Genomic DNA, 26,493 nt, shown 5'->3' on the forward strand with positions numbered 1-26,493 from the left:
GCTGCACAATAACAAATCACTGTTGTCAAATAAACTTCTAAAATCTACTTACTAGCTGGCTATCGCTACACCAGGGGGCACGATAAAAGGCAGTGTTTACATCTACATCTCCTACATGTACACACACGATAAAAATATCATAACAGAGTCCCTGAGCACACCAATATTTATCTGACCGTTTAATGAGAAAAACAGAGAATACATGTGAAGAAAGGAGAAAGTAAAAGCCAGGAGGGTAAAACAGAAGGAGCCTCGCTCCAAAGGATCTGCAGTTTCCATGCATGACAGGACTTTTTAGTAAAACTTTCACTAATAATCTAGTTGCTATTTTCGCACCAATAAAATAACATTAAACAGAGGAGGACTGGTGCTAGGAAATGAAGTCACTTAGTGGCTGAACTGAAGGTCAAATTTAAAACACCAATTTGTCATCACAGAAACGAGGCCCTGCTCACAGCCCGCAGACAGAAACGAGTCACCTTGAGTCATCCACTTGGCTGCAGCTGCAATCACAGGTAAAGGGTGCTGGTGAGGAAGACGGAAAAACATTGTAATTGGTGCATACCACTGAGCCAGAGGTTTCCCAGCTGTGATGGGAAGGGTCAACCTGTGTGCAGTCAAGTTACTCAATAGTGGACTCAGGGTTTAGAGTCATGTTAGCAGCTTGGTGAGACTGTCCCAAGGTCCTGAGGTCCTCAGGATAAAATGCTCATGTCTATAGGTCATATTTATATGTTCAGTACACATAGCACACAAAGCCCTGATAAGAAAAACTTAATTTTTATAAGTATCTGGTCAGAAAACAGTTTTTAATATATTGTAATAGGTTTTTGTGATTATTTTTTTAGCAGAGCAACAAAACGTCCCTACCAGAAATGTGCCTCAACTTTTTCCCCTCTTGGATGCCTAATAGGGGTCAACCTTGTTTCTCTTATATGAACTCAGCAGTTTCTGTCATATTTCTGGCCTGCTTCCAGAACAAAAGCGATCACCTTACTAGGGATATCCTTAGAAAACCCCCAAACCTATTCTAATGGTCATTTGTGATAGATACCAAGCTGTCTTGTTATTAAAAGGTACAAGGGAGGTCCTCAAATGTCATCTTTAAGGAGCAAAGAGTTAAAAAAGTGAGCAACAAGGACATACTGTAATGTAGATCTGACACAAATATGTACAAAGAATTCACAATATTCTACTGTTCTATTCTATTCTACACTGCTGAGATGCTCTAAAGCTAAAATCATCCATTTTAACCCTAAACAAAGTCAGGATGTCAGTAATGAGACATGAAGATTGGCCTTCTGGGGACACCAAATGTGTGTAAGAAATTATGCCAGTACACCTAAACTGTTGAAATTACTTGTTTAGACGGTAAACAACAGTAAACGACTAATCTAAACAACAGTTTAGATGTTGAAAGAGTGTCCCAAACACCTTCACTACCCTTACAGCCATTTAAAGTGATAGAGCAGAGGCCTAGCCTGTTTTGTAAAGCTTCCACCACCTTCCGGGAAAAAAGAAGAAAATGGGTCTCTCCTGTGTGAGGTGCTGGGAGCAGGCCGAGACGCGCTCTCAGCTCTGACAGTGGCCTCTGCCAGCGGGCCTCAGGCTAATGTTTCCCTCGGGGTTTACAAGCAGCAGGCTACAGAGGGAGCCTCAGCTTTTATGGAGAGTTTCCCAAAGAGGAAGAGCAGTCTTTACCACAGCGAGAGTTTACAGTCGTCCACAAAACAAATGTTACTTGGCTTATCGGTGTGATCTCAGATGTCATTGCAGGGAGGTGAAACAGCAAACACACAAAATCCAAAGTGGATCTAAACATTTGGACACTGGTTATGGTTTAAAAAAATAAATAAATAAATAAAAATAAACTTGGTTGTCCAACCACAACTTAAGGGAAAGGGTCTATACCCAACATTTCCTCTGCATAGGGTTTAACGTCATACTCAAGATCTTTTTGCAGCCTGTAAATGTATTCTTCATGGTTTAATCGTGCCAGTTGTAAAAGTGGTCTTTTGGCCACATTTTCCAGCTCCACCAGTGAGAAAGATCCAAAAAAAAACATAAGGCCACTGTATTTTTTTTTGTGCTCAGCATCCATAAGCATACTGAAACCATTTTCACACATGAACTACAGCCAGGCAAATCAGGTGTGCTGGTGTACTGTCCAAAAGTAATCTTTCATCACATTTATCATAAAACAAACTATCTGCATGAGTCACATTCTCACTTTTGGATACACATTTGGTTTAGGCAAAGGACACGGGACACACATTCACTTTGTAGGCACCACGACAATAACCCGGGCTACTCTACCATGGTATAGCGAGCATGATACACACCTTGTACGTGTGTGCTGCCAGATTAAAGACGGCTATTTGAGTTTTCCCATGTACATATGTGAAAGCAGCTAGACAGTGAGGGCTTCACTCAGTTTCTAGACATAAAGTTGGTCGGTGTAGTGAAACAATTTAATACTCGTGACTTATCTAGCGCTATGTATAACGCTAACTAATTGTGCAGTGGTGCTGCATACGTGCACCTCACAGGAGGAAAGAAAAGAAGGAGAGAGACACAGGGAAGTCTCCCCTTCCTAGCATGAAGAAAAATTCAAGTATATACACGAGTGGTAACACACCGAATTATATTAAGCTTGTTTACATGCAGAGATAAATGAAAAGAATTACAATTTCTTTACATTTTGCTTACAAGGAGCCAGACATTCTTGTATTGTACAGCACGTGGCAAAAGTATCATTTGTTCCCATTTATTTAGCTGAATCAATTAAAAATGCCAAAGATAAAGCAGTTTGTCAGATATAAAATAGCATTTTAGCACCAACAAGGTTATTTCCAAAGAGCTACTAGCCAAAAAAAACCCTGCCAGATCTTACCATGTCATGCAGCCTGTCCTTAGAAATGAAGGAAATTAGACAAGTGGAGGAGAAAAGACGAAGTAGCAGGCCTAAAAAACTATAGCAGATGAACTCTAACTGTAAATCATGTCAAAAGAAACAAAGGAAAGAATTCCACAAAGAGCCGACACAGGACCTGAGAAAAGTTAAGGAGGAAAAGAAACTAGGATAACTAGAACTAGAACTGTTCTAGAACTGGATTCTAATCATTGCATAAATCCTGTTGACACAGATTTTATCCAAATTTGAAATGTTGGGTTCAAATCTACTTTCAGATTTGAATTCAACATACAAAACCATCTAGAAATCATCTTATTGGCAACAGTGTAATTTATTACTGCATTCTACCTAAAGATAATCACAGCACAGAACAGTAATAAAGAAATGTGCAGAAATGTTAGCAAAGCTGCGATGAAAGGTACGTTTCTTGATTTTACACAATGCAACTGGCCAACAGTAACACTGCCACAACAAAAGGAACACAACACATGAATGCAGCTTTATGGATAGCTTTCCCTCGCCTTGATTTTGACCCACAACATCAAATTCATTTCTGTGCTAAGCTCTCCTCTCCTTAGCCCTCTTCCTCATGACCATCCTTCCTTTTATCGTATAATCACACCATAATGTGCCAAACCTCCATCTTCTCTCCTACTTGCTCATATCTTGCTGACTCTCCCTCTTTCTCTCTCTGATGAACTGGAATTTCTGAACTCAGCACTGCTGATTAAGCCAAAAGCAAACACGAGCACACACCATACACGCACACACGTGACAGCAGACAATGAGCTCGCACACTAAAGAGACAGGGGTGCATCCCATCCACACAGCTCTCAGCCGGCCTGCTCACCGCAGAGAGACAATGCCCGAGGCAAAGAAACATTAGGTATCCAAACTAGCCCCATAAATAAGCCCAAAGCAGCCCAGGCCAGATTTAATCATGCACACTAGTCTGCCTGTCCTTATTCTGTGATGAGAATGATGCATCTATGAATATGATGTTCCAGCACTTCAACAGTCTCTTCACTTCTCCACCAAATGTAGACGCTTGCTACAAGCCAAAGCAAATGTCAGTCTTTCTGTACCATCGTATATTGAACACCTTATAATTCTGGACTGCTGTTCAGACCAATAATAGCAAAATGAATAAAGTCTGAGAATTTATAATTTCCACACTTTTATTTATAAAGGAGACAAGATTAACTGAAGGTAAGTATAATCATTGGTTGCAGCCTTTTCACTGGTTCGCTGGTTAGGGTTAAAAAAAAAAGAAAAGAAAAGAAAAAAAGAGCACACTAGGTGTTTACTGTGTATGAATCTCTAGGTTGACCCAGTATATCAGCTAATATTTATCTATTTATTTTTTGCAAAACACATTACCATATTACCATTAGCACAATGGGAGCCTACACAACTGCACTGCCACAGGCTGTCACTCTGCCATCTGGTATACCTCTGACTCACACACAGAAATTGATCTAGCAGCAGTGCTGTTCTTGTTTTGCACTGCAGAGCTCGTTAGCCTCTGGTGATGCGAGTATAGATGGAAATGCATAAGATCATTCAAACTAAACCATGTCTGGCTGCTTAGCTTACCTTCTTGATACTTTTTTTTCTCCACAGTGCATGAGAAAATACGCAGTTATGATGAAACTTAAGAGCTGAATTTTAGAATTGTTAGAATGGTTAAAGGTATGGGTGCAGATGGGTATGTAGGCATTGTCCAAATCCACTAAAGACCTGCAGGATAGTCTAACATTAAACTGGCTAATACACTGCAGGGAGATACTACACAGTGGATCTGCCAGTTGTAAACACTGACTATATTCATTATAACCTTTAGCTGCCCCAATCAGTCAGTTAAACATTAGATATGTCGCACTTTAATGAATGCAGGGTAGTGCAATTCAAAGAACTTGAGTGACAACCTGGTAAAACAAAGTGAAATGCAATGAAATAAAACAAATGAAACAAATGCAATAATAAACAATTTGAAATAAAATAAAAAGATATTGCTGTAATGTCCACATGCACTTTTTGGCTATAGCGGAAACGCAAACCCTACTACAGACTGTAAACTGCTTAGGCTGACTGTTAATATTAGCAGATTATAAACACGCCATTTAATCCATTCATTGCTTTGGCACTTGTGTTTTGTCTTTTATTCGCAAACAAAAATGCATATCAACTTCCAAGTGTATTAGATTAAACAGAGAAATCCAAAGCCTGACAGGCTACTGTCCCAAACAAGTTATGAGAGGACCAAGGCTGCTTGGGGAGGAGGGTTTTTTACAAATGGTCAGTGACCCCAGCACACCTCAGTTGCAGGACAAAGATTTGGTCTGAGATGAAACTCTCAGCAAGTTCAACCACCACTTGATCACGCCTCACTCTGTTCACTAGTCTCTTCTTCACCATGAGGTGGGCAGAGACTGAGCTGAACGAACGTTTAACCGTAAGCCTTCGGCACAATTTCACGAGGAATCTCAAGAATGCTGCCTTCTGTTTGGTGCGGTCGCATCATGGTACATGGAGAAAGGGTGAGCTTATGTTTGCATTTGCACAGACTTTGGCTCCTCTCTTCGTCTTCACATATTGTTTTTGAGAGACTTTAACGGCCTCCTCTACTTCCACACCCCCTCGTGTAACGCAACACACACCTCTCTGCCAGGAGATAGCTATGAAAGCACTCCTGGGAGACAAACACAGATGGCAGACAGGTGGATGCCATACGGGCAGGGAAAGCTGGCATAGAGACGGACATATCAGCACCCGTGGCGCAGCAGACAGAAAAGTTGGGTGATTGAAGCCAGGGCTATGGAGATGAGTCGTTAATAGTTAATGCCTATTAGCATAAATTCCATCCATCTCCCAAATTAAGTGTAGATATGAAGTAAATTAAGGAAAGGAAGGGTTTAAAAAGTGCAATAGTGTTGCTTTATTACTGCTATAGTGCATATTAGTTATTTTGGTGATTGCTTGACCACATAGTTTATTGATGGAGCACTAAATGATAAGAGCAATATCACTCTCATCTGTATGGCCAAATAAAACTTACGGAGCTGGAACCAGGAGGCAGATAGCTTTCATTACCATAAAGTTTGGAATCAGGGGGCCAGCTAATCTGGCTCTGTCCAAGTAAAGCAAAACCTCCCTGCAGTCCTTAAAAAAAAGGATTAAGACAACAAACAGAAGTTTTGCAGGGAGTTATGTGCTGGTCTGTTTCTCGGTCAGGACCAGTTGCAAGTCTGATTTATCAGGTTGGAGAAAACAGAAACGCTGGTATCAGTCTCTCAATCTCCCACCTTGGGCCTAATCACTAAACCCTCATAGACTTAATGGAAGTCACAGCTGTAGTGCTTGAATGGGTGCATTAATGAGGGCTCCACATGGGACATACAATCAGTACAAACAGTGTTTAACAGTTGCCTTTTTAGGACTTTATATTTTGGGTCTATTAATAGCATTCTGCCTGTCAAGTGGCTATGCATTTTAGCAAACTACTGCTAAGATGAATATTATGTAAATCCAGCCTGTTCTCATCCTAGGTCATACACGGCTGTTCTGTCAATGTCACCTCAGAGGAGACCGCAGAGTGTCCTCGGCTTAGGTGTTAGGAGATCTGTTTCACTATTGATCAAAGCCATAGTGAAACAGATCTTCCAACCCTCATGGTTTCTTGCTCAGGACTTCTAAGTGTTGCTTTTTAAATGCACCGAGTACCATCAAAAATATTTTTTCAATGCAACAGCATTAATGAAGGGACATAACTAAACCCAATTTACAATTTTAACTTCAAACCTAACCAAAGTAAGTAAGCAAAGGTGAACAGCAGGAAAACGTAAAGCTCCCACGCACCACAGACTCCTGGTCGACAGTGGTGTTTGAGTCCACTTCCACCCCTCCTGCCTCCTGAGGCCTTGATTATACTTCTGCTGCAGACACAGACAGCTGGAGACACTACAGCTGAGGAGTCATTCCTGTTATACTTCTTATGCTTCTACTTCTAAAGTCTGCTGTCTGGGGCGCGTGCATAGTTGTTGCTGCACTGTAATGAACATTCTTAGTGGACAGGTGCACAGTCACAAAAAACAAAACTGGTAAGCTCGTGGACACCAGCACCTTCTGGCGGCATCGGTATTTTACCTCTGGGAGTGAGAACAGATTGGTAAATCCTATTTAAACATTAAAACTCTGCAAAGGCAGAGCAGCAGCAAAGTAACCAGATGCCATCACTTATAGATATAATATTAGAGCATCACAAGTTTCCTTGTGATGAGACTGTTCGAGAAGTCTGCAAATATGTAGACTCACAGAAAGACACATAATGGTTTACAAAAGTCTACCTAAGAGGTCGGCAGTATGACAATAGGATACAACCGAGTGAGAATCCACATGGCAGGAGAGACTGGGATTGGTCCAATCCTCTCATTCAGCTCCCAGACAGAAGATTAAGCTATTTTTAAAGGCTACCAGACAGGAAATCACTTTAAAAAAAAAAAAAAAAGAGAGAAAAAAAAAAAAAAGAGAAAGAGAATACAAACATTCTTTTTTAGAAATAATTGCTTAATGTCCACACTACCTTTTATTTCAAACACTCATTCTCACTCCCAGGGGCTTGTGGTCCGTAAATAACGACCCCCTCCATTATTACTAAAGCCCAACTCTTTTCCTGTTCCTCTACAGGTGGATTGGGTTTGGGTCTGGTAAGCATCCCTTAAATCACGAGCAGGTTGCAGCTGTTTCCAATGCTGAGGCTCCAGTGGCACTGGGGGCAGAACACAGGCTTTCTTCTTAATGTTGTTTTACCCCAGTGGCGGTAAAAGCCCACACATGTGCATCGCACACTCTCCCACCCTTTCCCTCCGTCGTTCTCCCTCCTCCACCGCATCTGAGCAAACCCGAGGTCGCCATGCATAAAACTGAAAACCGCAGGACAGCAAGTGTAAACTGTTCCATAGAAGAGTGGATGAAGCAATCAACAGTTTTCAATTTACAAGATGTGGAAAAATACAAATATCTGATTAACTGTGCTGAGTCATTTCACAGTTATTTAATAGCAATGAACAAAAGCACCGTTCTCCAGCCTCTCCATGCGTATCCAAAGGTCTAGGTGACTTTTGCATTAAAGTAGAGAACTCACAACCCTGTCACAATTTTTAAGAGGCATCATGAGGGGATTACTGCATAGCTTAAATTTTTGGGGGCATTTATGTCAGAAAGTACAGTAATTGGTACAAGATCCATAAAGTACAAGATATTATTATTGTGACCTTTTTGTGTCAGGCTTTTCTTTTTATGGACTTTATTGGTGCTTAACTTTCAGCAAAACACAGGCATGTTCTGCTGTTACTGGAACTCGTGTCTGAGTATGACCTGCGGAATGCCAGTGTGCACTTAGCACAGTGTATGAGAAGTGCATGTTGGGATAAACCAATGATTTTAGAAGCCTCAATTATGACTCACTTAAGAAAATTTTTAAAAAGTCTGTCATAAAAATAACAAAAACTACTCCTAATTTGTTCAGAACACTGCTTATGTTACAAAAAGGCCAAAATAGCTTTCATTATCCAATTTTTGCCCACAATTGTAGCTGATAAATTACCACATGATCAGATGTGTTACATAATATATACTGTGATTGTGTAACTGGGTTCATGACTAGCTCTAGATTCCCCCTCAGCACTAAAGTCAAAGTCTTTCCAGAAGCCAGTCAGAAACCATCTTGGTAACACCACTGGTCAGTAATTTTGAAGCTCATTTACAAGTGAAGGGAAACTTTAAATTCAATAGTTATTGTAACAAAAAAACTGCAATCAAACATTTGAAAGGTTTTGTGACTTTGCCAGAAATAAGGTTTTAAAGCTTTGAGGCTAAAGTGTAATACAATCATCCATCGATGGAGATATCTGGTGTGGGGAAAAAGTTCATGAAAGTTTTGAATTTAGCTCCTTTTGATGGTGCAAACAGACCAAAGAGTGGCACACAGGCTAAACAGCAACATCATAAATAAAATCACGCCTAGCTATCTTACTGATCTTCTCAGCCTGTATATTCCTAGTAGAGCACTGAGATCATCAGGCCAAGGCTGAAGACCAGAGGGGACCGTCCTTTCGCTTCAGTTGCACCTAACCTCTGGGTACAATCTCCCACAAGCTATTCGGGTGTCTGATTCAATGCAGACTTTTTGAATCCTTGAATACTTATCTATTCGGTTCAGCCTTCCCGGCTATTTAGAGCACGCTTCTTGTAAGTGTACGCTCATGCAATCCCTTTTATTCTGTTTTGTTGAACAATGTTTTGTATTGATTTTACCTTTGAAGTTTTATTTTGATATCTGCTTACCTTGTATGCTTGGTTAATCGATGCTTTCCACCTGCTAGCTCATTTGCATTTGTATTTTGCTGCTGCTTTTACTGGATTTTGTGAAGCACTTTGGTGTACCTCTGGTTTTAAATGTGCTATGCCAATAAAGTTGTATTGTATTGTAACAGATAATTTATCTTCATCAGTATCAAACACGGCTTATTTTGCTTTATTAAAGAAGCTATACATCCAACTATTTATTTATTATTGTAGTTTTTTTATTACTGATACTTTTACACAGCACCTATAGAGTTAAAAACGTTGGTTGTTCTCCTGAAATTTAACGTGGTGGCAATTTTGTACATATTTACACATCTCTCAGGACAGACTGTAATAACCAGGTGATCCCGTTTACGTCTGACATTCTCATCAACTTCAGCTGAACTGAGCAAATGTTAGCATGCGAAACATCAGCGTGTTAGCACTGTAACAGAGAACCTCTTAATACGGTGACATTAGTGTAAAAGTCGAGCACCACTGTGCCGTGGTACAGCTTCACAGAGTTGCCAGCACAATTAGATTCTTGGTCATATTTCAACCGCTGAAAATATCTCAAAAAACCAGATCCGGTGTTCTGACAAACCATCCTACTTTGGCAAAATGTCCTACCGTAAGTAGTTTATGCACATTTCTGCTGTCACAGAGTAATTCTAGCACAAATTTAAGTAGGTATGACGGTCTGTCACTTAACTTTGCCCATCAGAGTATGGTTGTAGCTCGTACTCAAAGCCAGGACGGTTTGCCACTTCATTTTACCCATTAAAAGTATGCTTGTAGGTCACATTCACAAAGGTGGCATGGTTTGGCACTTAATTTTACCTGTCAGAGTCTGTTTCTAGGTCTTATTAACAATGCTAGGATGATTTCCCACGTAATTTTAGCTGTTAAAGTATGCTTCTAGCTCATATTCACAAAGTTAGGACGATTTGCCACTTAATTTCGTGTTGTGCGCATGCGGAGAAACAACGGGTAGGATGGTTTGTCAGGTAGGATGGATTCCCAGAACACTGGATAGATAGGATAATCCATGGAAATGACTGAATTCTGGATTCAAGTTTGTGTTTTCTTCCATTTTGGTGAATGTAACAATATACTAAAGCTGACAGCTAAAACACAGTTGAGAATGTTTTCAGTAGAAGCTCAGGACTTAATTACAGAAATGGAGAAAAAAATGTAAGGATCACAGCCTGACTGTACCCTTCTTGGCTCCTCTTTCTCTCTTCGTCTGCCAAACAGGTCTGCCTCAGCAGGCAGACTGACTAAAAAGCAGTGCGATTTCCAAAAGGCTGGCTGGCAAAGAGGACAGGATGAAGAACATTCCTCCACAGCCGTGTGTTATCACTTCCCTTTCACTAATGGCGTAAATCAGGAGGGGTGGGAGAGGGGACACAGCGGAAAGCAAGTGCCCTGTGCCACTTCAAAAAAAAAAAAAAGCACCGAGTGCAGACGGGAGGATTTCAGTGCTGTTACGCACTTCTTCCGTGGTAAATATTTCATCTGTGAAGCTGGTCTCATCCGCTCTTTCCCTCTTGTCTACCTCATGTGAGGCTGTCTTCATGCCAGGTCACTGAGTGCTTTCCACGGAAGAACAGAGCAATGGAAAAAAAGCCTTTCCATAATGGGGATAAAAAAAAATTTTTTCTTGCAGAAAAGTTACATAAAACAATGCAATGAGTTATTTCTTATGAATGTTAAAGGATCACTTGATCATATCAGTGAAATACGGATGCGACTTAGTGGACAAGCTCTGAACTGCGCATGGTCCATTTCTTTTTTCCTTCATAATGAATAATGCTCATCTTATAAGCAAAGGAATTTCCTGTATTTTACTAATTAGCATGAAAGATAGTGTATTTGAGCCTAAATGTCATCAGTCTGGTGGGTTTCTTCTCAGCAGACACATACTGGACACATTAAGATTCATAAACTTGAGCGCGCGTGAAGATTTTAGTGTTTGGCTCTCAGAAGTGCACACAGCAAACACGTTCTATATCAAAGCGAGCCAGCATTCACACCGTCACTATTAAGAGCTGGTTCCAAAAAGCAGCTTTGAGCTTTATGCCCTGCAGTCTTAAAGAAAGCAGATCAGATCAGGGACATTTTCATTAGTGCTTTTCTAGAGGTTCAAGGGGCCGTGCACCGAGATTTCATCCTCCAGGAACGAGTGCATCGCTGCAGAAGGAGACTGCTTTGAAGGGAATTGTGTCCATATTTAAATTAGGCATATTATTGTTCCTTTTACTGCTACAGTCACTAAACAATTTGTAATAGTCTATAATCTAGTACATTTTAAAGTGTGCAAAGACATTTGCCCTGTGGTGATTAGTGAAATGGGGCTGGTTAACTGGCACTCTTTTAAAAGAATCCAAAGTAAAACAAACACTGGTTTTCTGTTGTTGTGCAGAAAACCAGACACACAAACACTAATCCAAAAGTTAAGTCAGGTGACCTGGTTCCTCAGCTTACCACACAGATCATGGATGACGTCCAGGGATGAAGACCAGGAGTAGCGCTCCATTAACCCTTCGCTGAAAGGAGATGGCAAAGCCTCCAATTCGTACGCACCACGCTTCTTCCAGTAGAGGAACATTGTGACTTCTTCGACAAGCAAATATTTTACAGGAATGAATATAATTTAGCCGTTTGCCCATACTTTGCTTGTGAAATTGAAAAGTCTGAGCAGTCCATGGCCCCTTCCCCCACTGAACAATTATCTGAAGCTCTGCAGACAATTATTACTCCCTTTTCTTTGACCATTTTTAAAGACAAAGCCTGCCAGCCAACTCTGCTTTCAACTTTGCCAACTGCCAATATGTTCATCTGTAATCTCCACCTGCACGATTACCTCATCCAGCTTGCGCCTGCTAAAACTTGCTTTGAACCTCCTGTCTAAGTCTGATCCTACTTCACAGCGAGTCCAAGTGAGCAAATGCACTTCCTTCAAGTACAATTATATTTCCAGAGGACAACAGTATCAATTCTGTAACTGCAACAAACTTTTTATCATTTAAAAATAAGCAACATTTAATACTGCATCTGATCCCACAAAGCAAAGACCATTAAATGTCTCTGAACCTTCTGTTCACTGCATCTTCCTGTTGATCCTGTAGGTTTTTAGATTCTCTGCTAATCATCCACTTAAAGCCGCCCACCAGGAGCTGTCAAGCACCAAATGCTGTCCTCTTCTAATCCATTTATCCAAGCTTTTCCCAACTAAATTACAGACAACCAACTGCTAAAAAGGGTGTTGCTCATCTCATCTCTAGGAGCAAGTTTCCTTTGCCGTCGCCTTCCCTGAGGTTTGACTTCATCCATGACAAAGTTTCTCAAACTGTGCAAAATTGGCGTGTGAGGCAAGCTGCTCATGTTAAAGCCCTGTGTAGGATCTCCTGGAGATAGGGGGGCTTTCTGCCCACTCCATCAGACAAGTGTTGTATTCATGCAGAGGTGAGTTGCATGCTGGGACGGGCAATGTGGGCCAATGGCTTTTGGACTGGGTGACACAAAGATCTCTTTTAGGCCTCCTCCTACATCCAGAGCGGACTTTCTTTATGTTTTGCTCAAACTGTAAAAGGCTGACATTTTTCTGCATTGATTAGTGCCCGCGCCCTTTATGTCTCCTGAAAGATTTATTCGTTTTTATGAATGCACCAGCTCTGTGGAGCATGAGCTCAGATATTTCTGAGGAGGTAGAACGCACACATCAGCCTCTCGGAAATGAGCAAAAGGAGTCCAGTTGCAAAACGCTCGAGTGAGACAACGCACTCAGATCCTCTAATATCTTGGAAAAACAGCTGAAGGGTTAAACCAACATGCAGTTAGATATCAAATCAAGACATAATATTTTCCAGGGTTGCTTAAAGGTTGATGCACTGCTATTATGCATCTAAAATGGGAGAAGAAATACTGTGAGAATGTGCTGCGCCGGCCGGGGGAAGGGAGGGACGTTGTCACACATAGCGACCCACATGTCCAATTTTGGGATAAGAAATTAGAGGGTAGGATGGGAGCTGGTTTTCTGCTCAGCGCTGGGCTTTGCAGACATATGGTAATAATCTGAAGCAGCTTTGAGGACGCAGCTTCCCTTTTAATGAAGAGTGCAGTCGTGCAGCATGAGAACTGGGAAGCAAATACAAGGGCCAATTTCCACCTACTACAGAAACAAAGCGGAAAGCAGATGAGACATTAGCCTCGCTTTCATCATCATCCATTAGCTCAGCTCTTAATAAAAAGACACTTCTTTAGTCGTATCAAGAACAGAAAATACCTGCTCAAGTATGGCACCAATACTGACATTAGAATGCTTTTTGGTCTGATCTCATACACAGAATATTTGTGCATAATTTAGAATCTAGAAATGGTTTCTGTATAGTGAAAACACATTTTCAGAGGCTGGGCAGGTGTTTGCTGGCAGACCGTGCATGTTCAGGTCCAGTCAAAGTTTAATCCCTATGAAAAGACTTGGTACAGGTAACTTTGGGTTTTGTGGAAGAGTCTGATCAGTTTGACTGCACATGTTTTTTGAGCAGGCTTTTGTTGCATGCAGGTGCACACGCACAAAGGCTATCATCTGAACCTTTTTTTTTTTTTTTATTAGCACGTTTTAATTTAGCTACATTCATAAACAATGACTGGCGCAGGGAACAGGAACCAGTCTTCAACCGTTATCTGCGATCCAGATATCCTGGCCACTGCCTTCAGAGGCTACGATTGGAGACGAGTCCAATAATGACCAAAATGCAAGGGAATCTGTATTTTCTACCAAGATTACACAGCCTGATTTATGTATAATTTGCCAAGGTGTGACAAAGGTTTCCCTTCACAAATAGGTATTCCAGCAGTTTGCATTGCTCTTTCAAGAAGTAGCCTCGAGTACTAAAAACCACCAGCATCCCTGCCTCTTAAACACACTCCTACTCCCCCCCCCCCCCCCCCCCCAAAAAAAAGTCAAGTCACAAGTTCAAGCTAAAAATAAACCTGATGTAATCGCTATAAAATAATCAGGATTATTTCTTTAGACTTAACAAAGAATCTCAGAAAAACAGAAGACATTATGCAACTGTTTTTATAAGCTCAGCGGCTCTGCCCCTGGCTTTTTAAGCAGAACTTCATGTATAACATCCGTGGACTAGGTGTTACAAATCTGCATTCCCATCTGCTTGAGTCATTCTCACCCATCTTAAAATAAACACCACACAAAACATGGCTGAAAATGAAGGATTTCGAACAGCTGATCTGGATATCAATCGTTCCATCTGATAAATGTAAACTTTTTAGGGCAAAAATCTTGATGCCAGTGCAAAGTTTCGAAGTGTGCGTCTCTCAGCAATGCAATGATGAATGGCAGTCCTCAACCAGTCTCTGGTACTGTAAAGATAACAGCAGAAGGAGCAGTAGTATGATGACAGCCCTATTATTGCAAAGAAATATGTTGATCTTATCATCCAGGATATTGTAAGGAACAGTTTGACCCTGACTGACACTTGTTATGCTCAGAGTTTGATAAGAACTTTGCATCATATCTGCCTGATAAGTAGCTACAGTCAGGAGATGGTCAGCATAATAAACAACAAAGGTCTGCTTCTGTCCAAAAGTAAAGGGAAAAAGAGCATTTCCATAGCTCACTAATTAACACTACTTGACAGATTGAGGTTTGTCTCTGTGCTTTGCTGGAAACCCTTCTATTGCAGTGCAAAGTGAGCCTTCACAATAAAATCCCTAAAAAGAAATATACACATGCAACAAGGGAACAAAGATTCATTTTACACTATTGTGGTGACAGAAGTATCTATATTTTCATATGTATGTAAAAAACAAACTGGGTTTCTAAAACATATCAGGCAGTAAAAGGTTAATTTCTTCCTGTTTACAGTCTTTATGCAAAGCTATGCTAACAGCTTCTACACTCACTCGCTACTTTGTTAGGTACACCTGTTCAACAGGCGTGTGATTAGCTGATCAGATATTCAGCCAATCACACGGCAGCAACTCAGTGCATTTAGGCAGGGAGTCACTCTAGATGATCTGCTGAAGATCAAACAGAACATCAGAGGAAGAAAGGCGATTTAAGTAAATGTGGTGCTAGACTCCCTGAGCTCAGTATTTCACCAACTGCTGATCTCTAGCTGGTTGTGTCAAAGGAGAATGTTCAGAGTTTTTCAGGCTAATAGGAAAGCAGCCACAACCCAAATAACAATTTGTTACCACCAAGGTATGCAAAACAACATCTCTGATGCAGATTGGCCACAGCAGCAGAAGACCACACCGCTGCCACTGTCAGCTAAAAACAAAAAGAAGCTTCAGTTCACATGGGCTCACCCAAATTGGACAACAGAAGACTGGAAAAACTTTCTCTAATGTGACGAGTCTCAATTTCTGCTGCAACATTTGGATGATAGGGTCAGAACTTGGTGTAAAGGCCATAAAAGCATGGGTACATCCTGTTTTGCATCAACAGTTCCAGCTGATCATAGTGTAATGGTTTTCTTGGCACATCTTAGCACCAACATTTAAATGCAACAGCCTATCAGAGTATTGTTGTCCATCCCTTTATGACCACCTTCATGGCCTTTATGTACAAATCTTCTGATGGCTGCTGTAAAGATAATCTCAGACTGGTTCCTCAAACATGACAATGAGTTCTCAAATGGTCTTTGCAGTCACAATATCTCCTTTTGGATGTGGTACAATGAGAGATTTGCATCATGGATGTGCAGCTGACAAATCTGCATCAACCGTGTGATGCCATCGTGTCAACATGTACTAAAATCTCTGAGGAATGTTTCCAGCACCTTGTACCATGAACAATTAAGGCAGTTCTAAATGGGGTACAATCTGGTACTTGCAAGGTTAACCTAATAAAATGTCTATTGAATGTATTTGCTTTATATACACCACACAGAAAGTTCCAAGCAGTAAGAATATTTTCTAAATGCTTCAGGAATCATTTAATCCAGTATAGCACTGCCTGTAAACATATCCTACTTTTTGAAGTTAACAGACTAATTAGAGGTGATATTTCTACAAATATTAATGTTAATTCAGCTACCTCCAACTGATCGTAGTAGCATAAGACAAAAATAGCAAGCAAAACGTCCTAGTGTGTCAAGCCTGAATGAACTGGCTGCTCAACAGGATCACACTCACTAAAGTATTAATGGTGTGTTGAGGAATGAGTGAGCGAGTGGCTGCAGTATGACAAGACTGTAAATGAGACTTTTGGACTGTGAGCAGTAAGGGGGAAAAAGTGTGTAAGTCTGAGTGTTGACAGAGGGAGTGCAGTTGAAGGCTTGTGCGTGCCCATGTGGAGGAGGTTGGGGGTTATATTTAGCAAGGTGGCCCATCAAACAGGCAGAGGTTAACCTCTCACCAGCAAACTAAGAGCAGTTAAAGACGTCTCTGTGTGAATGCTCAAAAAAAGAAGAAAATACAAATGATTTAGATTCTGCCTCACCAAAAAGCAACTTCCAGCAAGACTGTCCATCTCTGTTTTTACATATGGATTAATAAATTTTTAAGGAAAAGCAGCACATATTAATGTGAACATCAAACCTGCCAAGAGGCTGCGTATTCGAGATACGTTTCGGGGTATGTATCACTCACCTGTCTTTTGCAAGAGGCACATTTCCATTCTATCCAGAGCCTGAGACACATTTCTCTACTCTTTGGATACAGTTTATCTGGCTACTGTGCTTTGCACGATGCACACCACCTGCTTTGACTCCATTTTTTATATTTTATTACTTTTGTGGGCTTCTGTGCTTTATATGATTTGAAGGGAGTTTTTTTGTTTTTAATATATAACCAGTCACACATAGGTTGTGCCAAAGGATGATGATCTCAGAGACTTTGCATTAAATCAATATTTTTGGATTCACCCATCCAAGTCATGGTTGGACAGGAGCCTAACCCAGCTGTCACCGGGCAAAAGGTGGGCCCAGTCCGGACAGGTCACCAATCTGTCCCAGGGTTAATAATTCAATCTGCTTTCTGTAATGTCGTGCCGGCACGCACACAAAATTTCATTCGCACATGTCTCCACTCTTTGAAATCAACATCAATCCATCGTCATCACCTCAAAATGAGAGAAAAGTGAAGGGTATTTTTGACTGTTGTTTTGACTATAAATTAGAGTCAACTATGGCTTTGCACACACGCACGCTGCTCTCCTCCGCTTTTTATTTCATCATGTGTGTTTTGTTGGTGAAAGACTGTGCTGTGTGTGGGGAAGGTGCGGTGAAGGGTGGAGGCGAGACAGATGAGCCGTTTTACACATTTGTACAGGTTGAACAAGCAAACGGACGCACAGGCGGAAAAATATGTAAAAGTTAAAAAACAAAACAAAACAAAACAAAAAAAAACACCATGAAAGTGACTTATTGGTTATTGGCAGTCTCGCAGAGGGATCACAGGACTATTGGACTATGGAGAAGATCACCAAAACATACTGTCTGGTTTCATTTCCTTTTGTCTTCAACTAAATGAAAATAAATTACGTTTCTTTATCCATCATTACTGCTGTCAGTTTGCCAGTTGGACACCATTTGTCTGGCTACTCTGCTTTTAGCTCTTCAGTCGCTGCTGAAAGACAGCAGCCTCTGCAGATCATGCAGCTCTGTTAGACTGTGCTATGAGCTAAATGCACGTCACTATGCTAATATGCCCACAACACTAATGTGTTTATGAGTATAATTCAGGTCAGAAATAATAAACGCATTTGTCGAGTGTAACACAGCCTGCAAATATCGGGCGGTGAGTATTATTACACTCGTCTGCATTTCAGGCCATTCTCAACAAATCTCTTTGATTCTGTAGTATTTGTTTAACGAGTCAAGATATATGAAGAGGCCACCTTAATTTTAGGCTACGATTTAAAAAGAGAAAACACCAGTTAACTTACTTATAAACTAATTCAGTGCTAATTAGAACTGACAGGAATAGAAACAGATATCAACCACACTGGGCAGATTGTTCAGTCTGTCAGAATCATATGCTTAATCAGTTCCTTTTATCTGGCATGTTTTTCTGGCCTGGTCTTTTTGGCAGTCGTGCATTGTAGAGCAATGATGTCAAACTGGTAGCAGACCTGAGAAACAGGCGTGCCTTTTTTCCAAGCCTAACTCTTTGACTCAGAGATGTAAACCTGTCTTAGCCCACCCTATACGCAGAAAACTGATAAGGAATCAGTAACAAAATCGACATGGACAGAAATGTTATTATTCTTTGTGGATGCTTGATTAAAAGTATTGGACAAAATAAAGTGCTGAGTCACGCTAGTGGTTCATAAAAAGTCAGGAGGCCCACCAAAGTTATTACAGTTCACCTTGAAGGGGGAACATTAATGTGTAGACAAAATTTATTGACACTGTATTCTGTGGTTGAGCTCAGCCTTGCAGAGTCATTAGGATTCTTCCTCTAGAAACTGTAAAAGTGTCAAAATTTTACAGCAATCTTCAAATAGTTCATAAAGTATTTCAGTGTAGGGCATGGAGGACTTTATAAGGCACCAAGACAGGCCGACACCTGAGACCTGATAAGAGAGAGGATTGAAAAACAACAATTTAAATGGTAAATGATAAATGGCCTGTATTTATATAGCGCTTTACTGGTCCCTAAGGACCCCAAAGCGCTTTACATATCCAGTCATCCACCCATTCACACACTGGTGATGGTAAGCTACATTGTAGCCACAGCCACCCTGGGGCGCACCGTTAAAAACAAACAAAGCAGCCAACTTGTTTATAATACAATCTGACTGTTGATTCAATACATGTAGATTTTATGTTCCAGTAGCCAATGAAATTAAAGTAAATTTAGATTAAGCTTTAAAATCCCAGTAATTCACCACAGAGGCTCATCTGTCTCCATCTCACCCTATACCTTATATCTGCGGTCCCCAACCCGCGGGCCCCCCGGCTCGTTTGGTACTGGGCCGCGAGAGTTGAGGCTCGGGTGTTTATGGTTTTCAGGGTTTTTAAATTGTAATTTCTTTAATCATTCTTATGGTTAACTAAGTTTTCCCGGGTCTTTTCCCCCTTATAATGGATAAATCTTTTAGTTTACTTACAACTGGGCTCGTCAGGCACTCTTTTTGGCTGCAGTGGTTGTTATTATATTTACATGCTTCCAGCTCCCGTTTCTGCTCGGTAACACCTCATACTTTTCCACTTTCCTTTTTCTCCCTCCCCCGCGCTCACAGACACATAACGGGTATGGCAGTCCATTCTCCCTGCAGCACGGACTACACTGCCCATGAGGCTACATTCTTTATAGGGCTATGCCTGTAACACTCTGCCTACTGCCTTCATTAAAAATATTTCTTCACGTCATTATGCGGGCAGCAAGTAAGGGTGACATGGGCCACGAGATTGAGACACAGACATTAGAGCCTCCTCTTAATGCGTGTTTTGTTTGGGTTTTCACCGCTGTGGAAACCAAAAATAGAGAGGACATAGCCTTGTGAGACAGGAAAATACTGCCGTGTAATCCATTAATTTCAACAAAGTAACTGTATTCTGAATGCCACCTTTTTAAACGGTAACTGTAACGGAATACAGTTACTCATATTTTGTATTTTAAACACGTAACGGCGGTACATGTACTCCGTTACTCCCCAACACTGCTCGCTAGCATCTTGTAAACCTTTCCCTTCTATCACAAATCAAGGTAAAGCTTAAAAACGCTCGCTCGAAATGAAAACAAACCCAAACAAATTATTTTGACCTTGCTTGAGCGCTATCATCAAGTCTTCATACAACTGAATGGGAGAAGTGAATGAGTACCTGAATTTGAAACACGAGTAGATTTTACCACATGTCTTCTGAAGATATCAAAAGCGCTGATATAAACCCTCAGAAGCTGAGTTAGAGGGGCCATCCCCAGCGAGTGAGTCATGATGAGACATGGTGTAATTTAACAGTCCATCCTTAAACCAGCAGCTCAGAGGGACAAACAACCACTCTTCAGCTTGTTGATATGAATAATCCCATAATTGAAACAATCTGGTTGAAATTGCAGAGGGGGTCTACGGTTGAGAAGCCAATAACAGAGTCAACGGGAATCAAAAACACTTATTCTTGAAAAGTACAGTTATTGTCATGGGGAAGGCTGCAATGCACATAAACAGTCATTTAAGCAGGGTGGAGGTTACACGTGTGGAAGGACACATTTAGAGATAAACATTTGCAGTTATGTTTCTGGTTAAAGAAGGTGTGTGTGTGTGTACATGTATGCGTGCACATGTGTGTGACCTTTACATAGGCCCTCTAATTATCTGCTGCACAGTTTGAAGTGAGCGAGCGCACTGTTGGTCTATTTACAACATGATGAGGCCCTGACAGCGTGGAAGGGCTTTTGATCATATTAGCTGCCTTTATTTGTTTGAAGTTGGCAAAGTGATGCGGAGCGTGAATTTACAAAACAAGACTTCAATCCAACGCTGACCAACGGGCAGATGAGCAGATTTCATATGCAAACTGAATGAAAATGCAAAGCGGAGGCCAACAGCTTGTGCTCTGTGTGACGATGCAAAACTGCATGGACAGACTACCCCTGAAGGCAACGATCAGTGCACCAACCGAATTGGGAGCCTAACAAACCTGCTTCTCCTATAAGACAATGCGCCCTAAAATGGCACAAACTACACAAAGTGCTTTGACTGAGCGTAAGAAGGGAAGCGTATCAGCTTCTGTTCGTCATTGACCATTTAAAAGTGCTCCAATGGGAAAAGATCTGTGAGAGAACAGTGGGGAAAAATAAGCCCTTAGCTGACAGCAGGTTTATGACAATGACTTCATCTGTGGCTATAAACAAAAACACTGACACTGCAGTAAAGTGTGCAAGGCCACAACACCTGCTCAGTGTGCATACTGTGAGTTTCACTTATGCCTCTCAGAGCACCTGGAATCAATGTTTTTTACATTTGCAATAGATAACGACTTAAAGGCAAAGGCTTTGTTCTCATTAGCTCATCAAGCGCTCACAGCAAGAATTAGAAATGCTAAGCGTTTAAGAAACATTCTGGTTCCACAAAGTGACACAATGACTGCTTTTGTTATGACAGTGTTGCATTTTGCAAGTTTTTAGAAAAAACAAAACATTAAACACAAAAAAGAACAGCAAATGCACTGAGGACCAAAAGCTAGTGGAGAAGATAATGTGGAAATGACACACTGTCTATTACCAGAGGAAGAACAAGAGCAAAAACTTCAAAGGGGAATCCCCCTGCAAAAGAAATAGGGCAGTAGAACCACAACGGTCAAATATGTGGAAAATCTGATGGTTGTACAAGAAATGAGAAACGTTTTGGGTCACAGGACCTTCATGAACTCCCCTGCTGTGGGTAAATCAACAAGCAAGAAGTGGAGTGCAGAAATAATTAGATGCAAGGAAGGAAATACATTTTCTGTCAGACCAGGGAAGGGAAAGATTGCATAAGTGAGCTATTGTTTTTCAGTACAGTCTGCAATGCAGATCACATTCAACTAGAGACAAAAGCTAACTGTGTTGACCAATATTTACTGTAGTACCAAAAGAGGTCAACTTGCAGTCATTGCATTTTAGCAAAAAAACCAAAAACTTTTATACGTTAAAAGAAAAAAAAATACTAGGGTGAGCTGGAGCAACACACAAGAAATTTGAATGATTATGTTTCTGCAACTGAAGGAAAGAAAGAAAATAAGCAGAGCAAACCGTGACACAAAATGGCATCAGGAGAAGACATGAATGCAGAGAGGGAAAAGGAGAAAGGAAATCACACTGGAACAACAGAAAGACAGTTTGGAAAAGGAAGTTTAAACTGTAACAAGCCACGAGCCAGACAAACACTAATACGCACTCGCGCACACACTAACACACACCGTGGCACATGCACGCAACTTTCAAAGGTCTGGTCAGGCTCCAGATGTTCCCTGAGAGCTCTGCAGCTCAACATCAGGTCCATTTAGCTGCTATTCTAGACCCATTTATTATGCTAAAGATGTTCTGATTTAGATTCACGTCTGAGCACTTCCTGGGCAAACTTCATCTGCCAGCGGAGCTCATTTGATATGATCAAAAGCACCATTACAGCTGTTAAAGGAGGCTATTGGTAAGATATATTTTCTTGCCGTTTTAAAGGTGAAGAAAAAAAACTGTCATACATCTTCTCATGACCCTGCATGGGCAGCGACTTCTTGAGGGCTTATTTCAAAAAGGAAATTACAGAATCCATCTGTAGATGAAGATCATGTGGCACGATAAAAAGCCCCAAAGTGGCTAGTGTTCTGTCGATGGCTGCAAAAGAATGGCCTCATCTTTGAAAGCCACAGGGCCGCCAAGTCCTTAAAGTACTCAGAAGAAGATAATTTCATCATCTGTAATTTCTAATTGATCGTGAGATATGATTAAACACAGCTACTAAAAAGACTGTTTCCACTGCTGTTCAGCATTAACGTGCAAACCTCAGCTCTGAAGTCTGTAAATCACTGAAACCACTTAAGTGGACAAAGCAGCTGGTGAATTATTCTGTAACCTTAATGAAGTGATTAAATTTAAAGAAAATGAAGTAGAAATTGGACACACCCATCTCGAGGATTTGTGGCTCTAACAAGAAAACATTTACTGGCATTTTTCCACTAATTTCAAATATTAAATAGACTTGATGATTAATAGGGGTCGGAATCAAAGAGTAACTCATAATACAACACGATCACAATGTGTTATCCATCCATGTGGCTACCACAGACTAAAGTCTAACCAACTTGAACAGCCTTTGCCTTTTGTGGACACAGGTCTTTACCCCTTGGAAGCCTACTTGGAGTAACCTTTGAAGGTCTTCTCTTCTCTGAGCAGATTCTGTCATATTTCACGTCTGCTTACAGACCAAATAACTTGAGTTTGCACCAGAAGTTAGCGAGGGTGGTCTCTGCCCATGCAGCTACCCTTGGAAAAACATGGAAACTGTTCTTATGGCCATCGTACGACATTTCATTCAGATGTCAAACTTTGTCATTAAGGGTACAGGCGAGGTCGTCAGATGTTGCCTTTATGAGTGGAAGAGTTAAATTTCAGCCTCTGACCTCTGACATCAGTGAACATCACCAATATGGCTGTACCGATAGTAGTCTGACATGAATCAAACAAATTAGGCTCAATCAACTGAAAATAAAGACATGCAAAGACCACACTTCTACATTTACGGTCAAGCTTTGCATGAACAGCACATGATGCTGTAATACTATGAAGCATTAAACTAATATGTCCTTCCCACGGTTGACATCTTTCGGGATGGATTTTGACATCCCAGCAGTGAATAAGTGCACACAGCAGAGATATTTCTTCAGTTTTTGTTTTGTTGTGGACGACAGAGACCAGACTAGACATCTGGCCCCAGATTAGACCAGTGTGTTTAAGACAGACTTAAGACTCCGGTGGCCTGGAACACTGAAGGGTTCCAGACTCAACCAATTAAGGCTGCTAAACTTTAACTCCGTGCATACTTCACTTACTGCATGAACCCATGAACTGCAAACAGTGTACATGAACATGTAAAGTCTATAAAGGAGAGGAAGAGCGAGAGAGAGCTAAACTCCAAGGACATCAGTCTGATAAGTCTTCAAAGCTAGAAGAGTCAAGTATTCATTTTATTAGGTTTCCATCAATAAAAGCTCAACGAGAAACTAATTTGCAGTTTACCTGAGTGTGAGAAACAGTTAGATAAACTCATACTGCTAGAAAGGTCGTTGCACGTCTAAATTATGAGCAGGAAAGAGTGGAGGAGTGCATGAAAAAAGAACTGCCGTAAACTGTACTGTCTGGAGATTTACAAGAGGTAATATCCATCATCTGAGTGTATACTGAGTTGTCCCAAGATCCTTTATCAGGTGCATAACTTCAGATCAGAGTGTACTGTCCTGTCCGACTAAAATATTCCTGCCTCCAGCTGGGATAATTGCTCAGGTCACTTGCCAAATCCAGCCATTAACTTTGATGACTGGAGGAAAGCATGACACAAAGAACTGCTGCCTGAGGATCAAAGCCATGAGAGCTCCTCTCTTCCCCTTCCTTTGTGACTTCTTAAAGTGAATCACACAAATAAGCATGCTGATCACTCTGAGGTGGTGACTTATCCAACATTATCCAGCTGCAGACTGAGCAGCCGCTCGAATATTAAGATGGTGATCAGTCAGTAGCTGACTTCATGAATTTTTACTTACTCAGGCGTAATCTGAGACCAAGCCAGCTCCTTGGTGGCGATTTGTGCAGAACTGAATTCATGGTCCACTTGTTTGGCACCATCTAAACATACAATCCTTCTCGAAATCCTCTCCCGCACCAACTCCAGCTCTTTGCAGGTCCGTCTGTCGGTGTGGAAGGCTCAGCGCTGATCAGCCAGAAAAATGTTTAATTAGCACATTTTCATTTCCCTCTCATTCCCACGGTCGACCTCCTCTAAAACGCAGTGCGCTCACACTGGAGGATCTGCTCGGCGGCGAGCACAATGCTGTTCATATCACGGCGAATGCGCGGAAAAGAGTGGCAAAAAGCATCCCTCGGTGCACACGAACTAAAGTTAACGCTGGTCTAACGACTAGTGAAGCACAGCTGCAGGTTGGACTGTGCTCTAAATGACCTGTTGCTATGTGCACGCGTGAAAGGGAAAAAAAAATCCACCCAGCGTTCACCGAGCAACGTCTGTTGGTGAAGCTCGATCGGTGCAGGAGTGGGATTACGAGGAAAAATCTTCCCCTGGCCTTTAAAGCTGCAGCTCAGTGAATGGATTTCCTTCTTAACGAAACTTTACACAACGCTCGGGTGAAGTTGGATTGTCCGCAGTCTCCTCCGGCCGCCTTCTCTGTTCAGACACCGGTTCTCGTCCATTCATTCATGGAACCTGGATCCACAAAGACTCAGTACAGTTTCTCTCTCTCTCAAGTGGCGCAACGCCACCGCTGCTGCTGGAGGCGCCAGAGATACACATGCAGTCAACAGCAGCACAGAGCAGAGGTTCATTCACGCTTTCAGTAAACTTGTCACATGTAAACAGTGAACACAAAACGGCATCAGGTGTTGGCTCCACCTTGAAAACGGCAGGTGACGAGAAAGGAGAGCGGAAATCCCTGGGACATCCCAACCCAACAAAGGTTACACCTTTCTATAGTGGGCCCTCCAGTTAATGTTGTGCCTGTGAAACTTTCTGTTTTTTATCAGAGGCGTTTCCAGTTTTTTGGGTTTTTTTGTTTTGTTTTTTTTTATAGGGGTGCGCCTAAAACAAAGCAGCACTGGGTGGTGGGGCAAAGGAAATGAAGTAAAGTTGGTGTAGACAACACTGGGCAAGGTTTTCTGACTCATACGCAGCCTTGTGTCCTTATACAGATGGTATTATTTAAAAAAAAAGGTGGTGCACAAGACCTCAGACAACTTTTTTGTATTAAAAACCGTTTTACAAAACGATAAAACAAGTAGTCTATTAAATAAAAGCCACAGTAATAGTTTAGCATTAAAATGTACTCAAATAAGCTAAAGTAACTGAAGTAAAAGTAATTGTTTTGGAGCACATGTACGTTACATCACTATTAATTTATTAATGTGTATATCGAATTAATGTTGCAACTGCAAACTATTTTATTTACTTATATACTTAAATGTAGCTTTATTTATATTAAGCCAGCATCAGTAGTACCAAAGCTGTAAAATACATGATGTGCACTACAAAGTACATTATTTCCAATAAGAATGTTGTGGAATAGAAGCAGAAGGTAATAGAGAACTTCTTAATGTACAAGTACATTAAAACAGTACTTCTGTAAAGTATTACATCACATTTTGCTCACTGGTTCTATCTATGCTCTCTTCCAATGGCAGTGGGCGTTACAGGATTAACTGTCCTCGCATCACTGTACTCTAATCCAGTAACAGTGGTGGTGAGGTGGGGCACCAGGGCAGTGATCCTTAATTTTTGTGTTGCATAAACACTGCTTCTATGGAATCACCAGTTAAATATATGATAGAGAAACTTTGAAAAAGTCTGCTGATTACAACAGTGAATATTTTCTATTAATATCAATACAGATATCGAGTGACATGATGAAGACTATTAAATGGGTTCTACTGTACCAAAACTAAGTAGACATCAAGTATTCATGCTAGCTACTGTGAAAATCAATGTCATCAAACAGCCTAAAGAATCTGTAATTGCATGCATGTTTACATTGAATGTGAACAACACTGTCTCT

General features: G+C 41.1%; 1 protein-coding gene across 2 annotated transcripts in view; it reads right to left on the minus strand.

The window, feature by feature from the left end:
* The window catches only part of plekhg5b (pleckstrin homology domain containing, family G (with RhoGef domain) member 5b), a 78,940-nt gene extending 53,741 nt beyond the window's left edge, over window positions 1-25,199 (minus strand). The window contains exon 1 of one of the 2 annotated variants that reach the window (XM_063464383.1): window positions 24,475-25,199. In XM_063464383.1, coding sequence (XP_063320453.1) covers window positions 24,475-24,556 — 82 coding nt within the window. In that variant the 5' untranslated portion in view covers window positions 24,557-25,199. Of the gene's footprint in view, window positions 1-11,746; window positions 11,842-24,474 lie in introns of those variants that run through there. The other variant, XM_063464382.1, reaches the window with a different exon arrangement.
* Window positions 25,200-26,493: the final 1,294 nt, after the last annotated feature.

The sequence above is a fragment of the Pelmatolapia mariae genome, linkage group LG20 (genome assembly GCF_036321145.2).
Source record: "Pelmatolapia mariae isolate MD_Pm_ZW linkage group LG20, Pm_UMD_F_2, whole genome shotgun sequence".
NCBI lineage: Eukaryota > Metazoa > Chordata > Actinopteri > Cichliformes > Cichlidae > Pelmatolapia > Pelmatolapia mariae.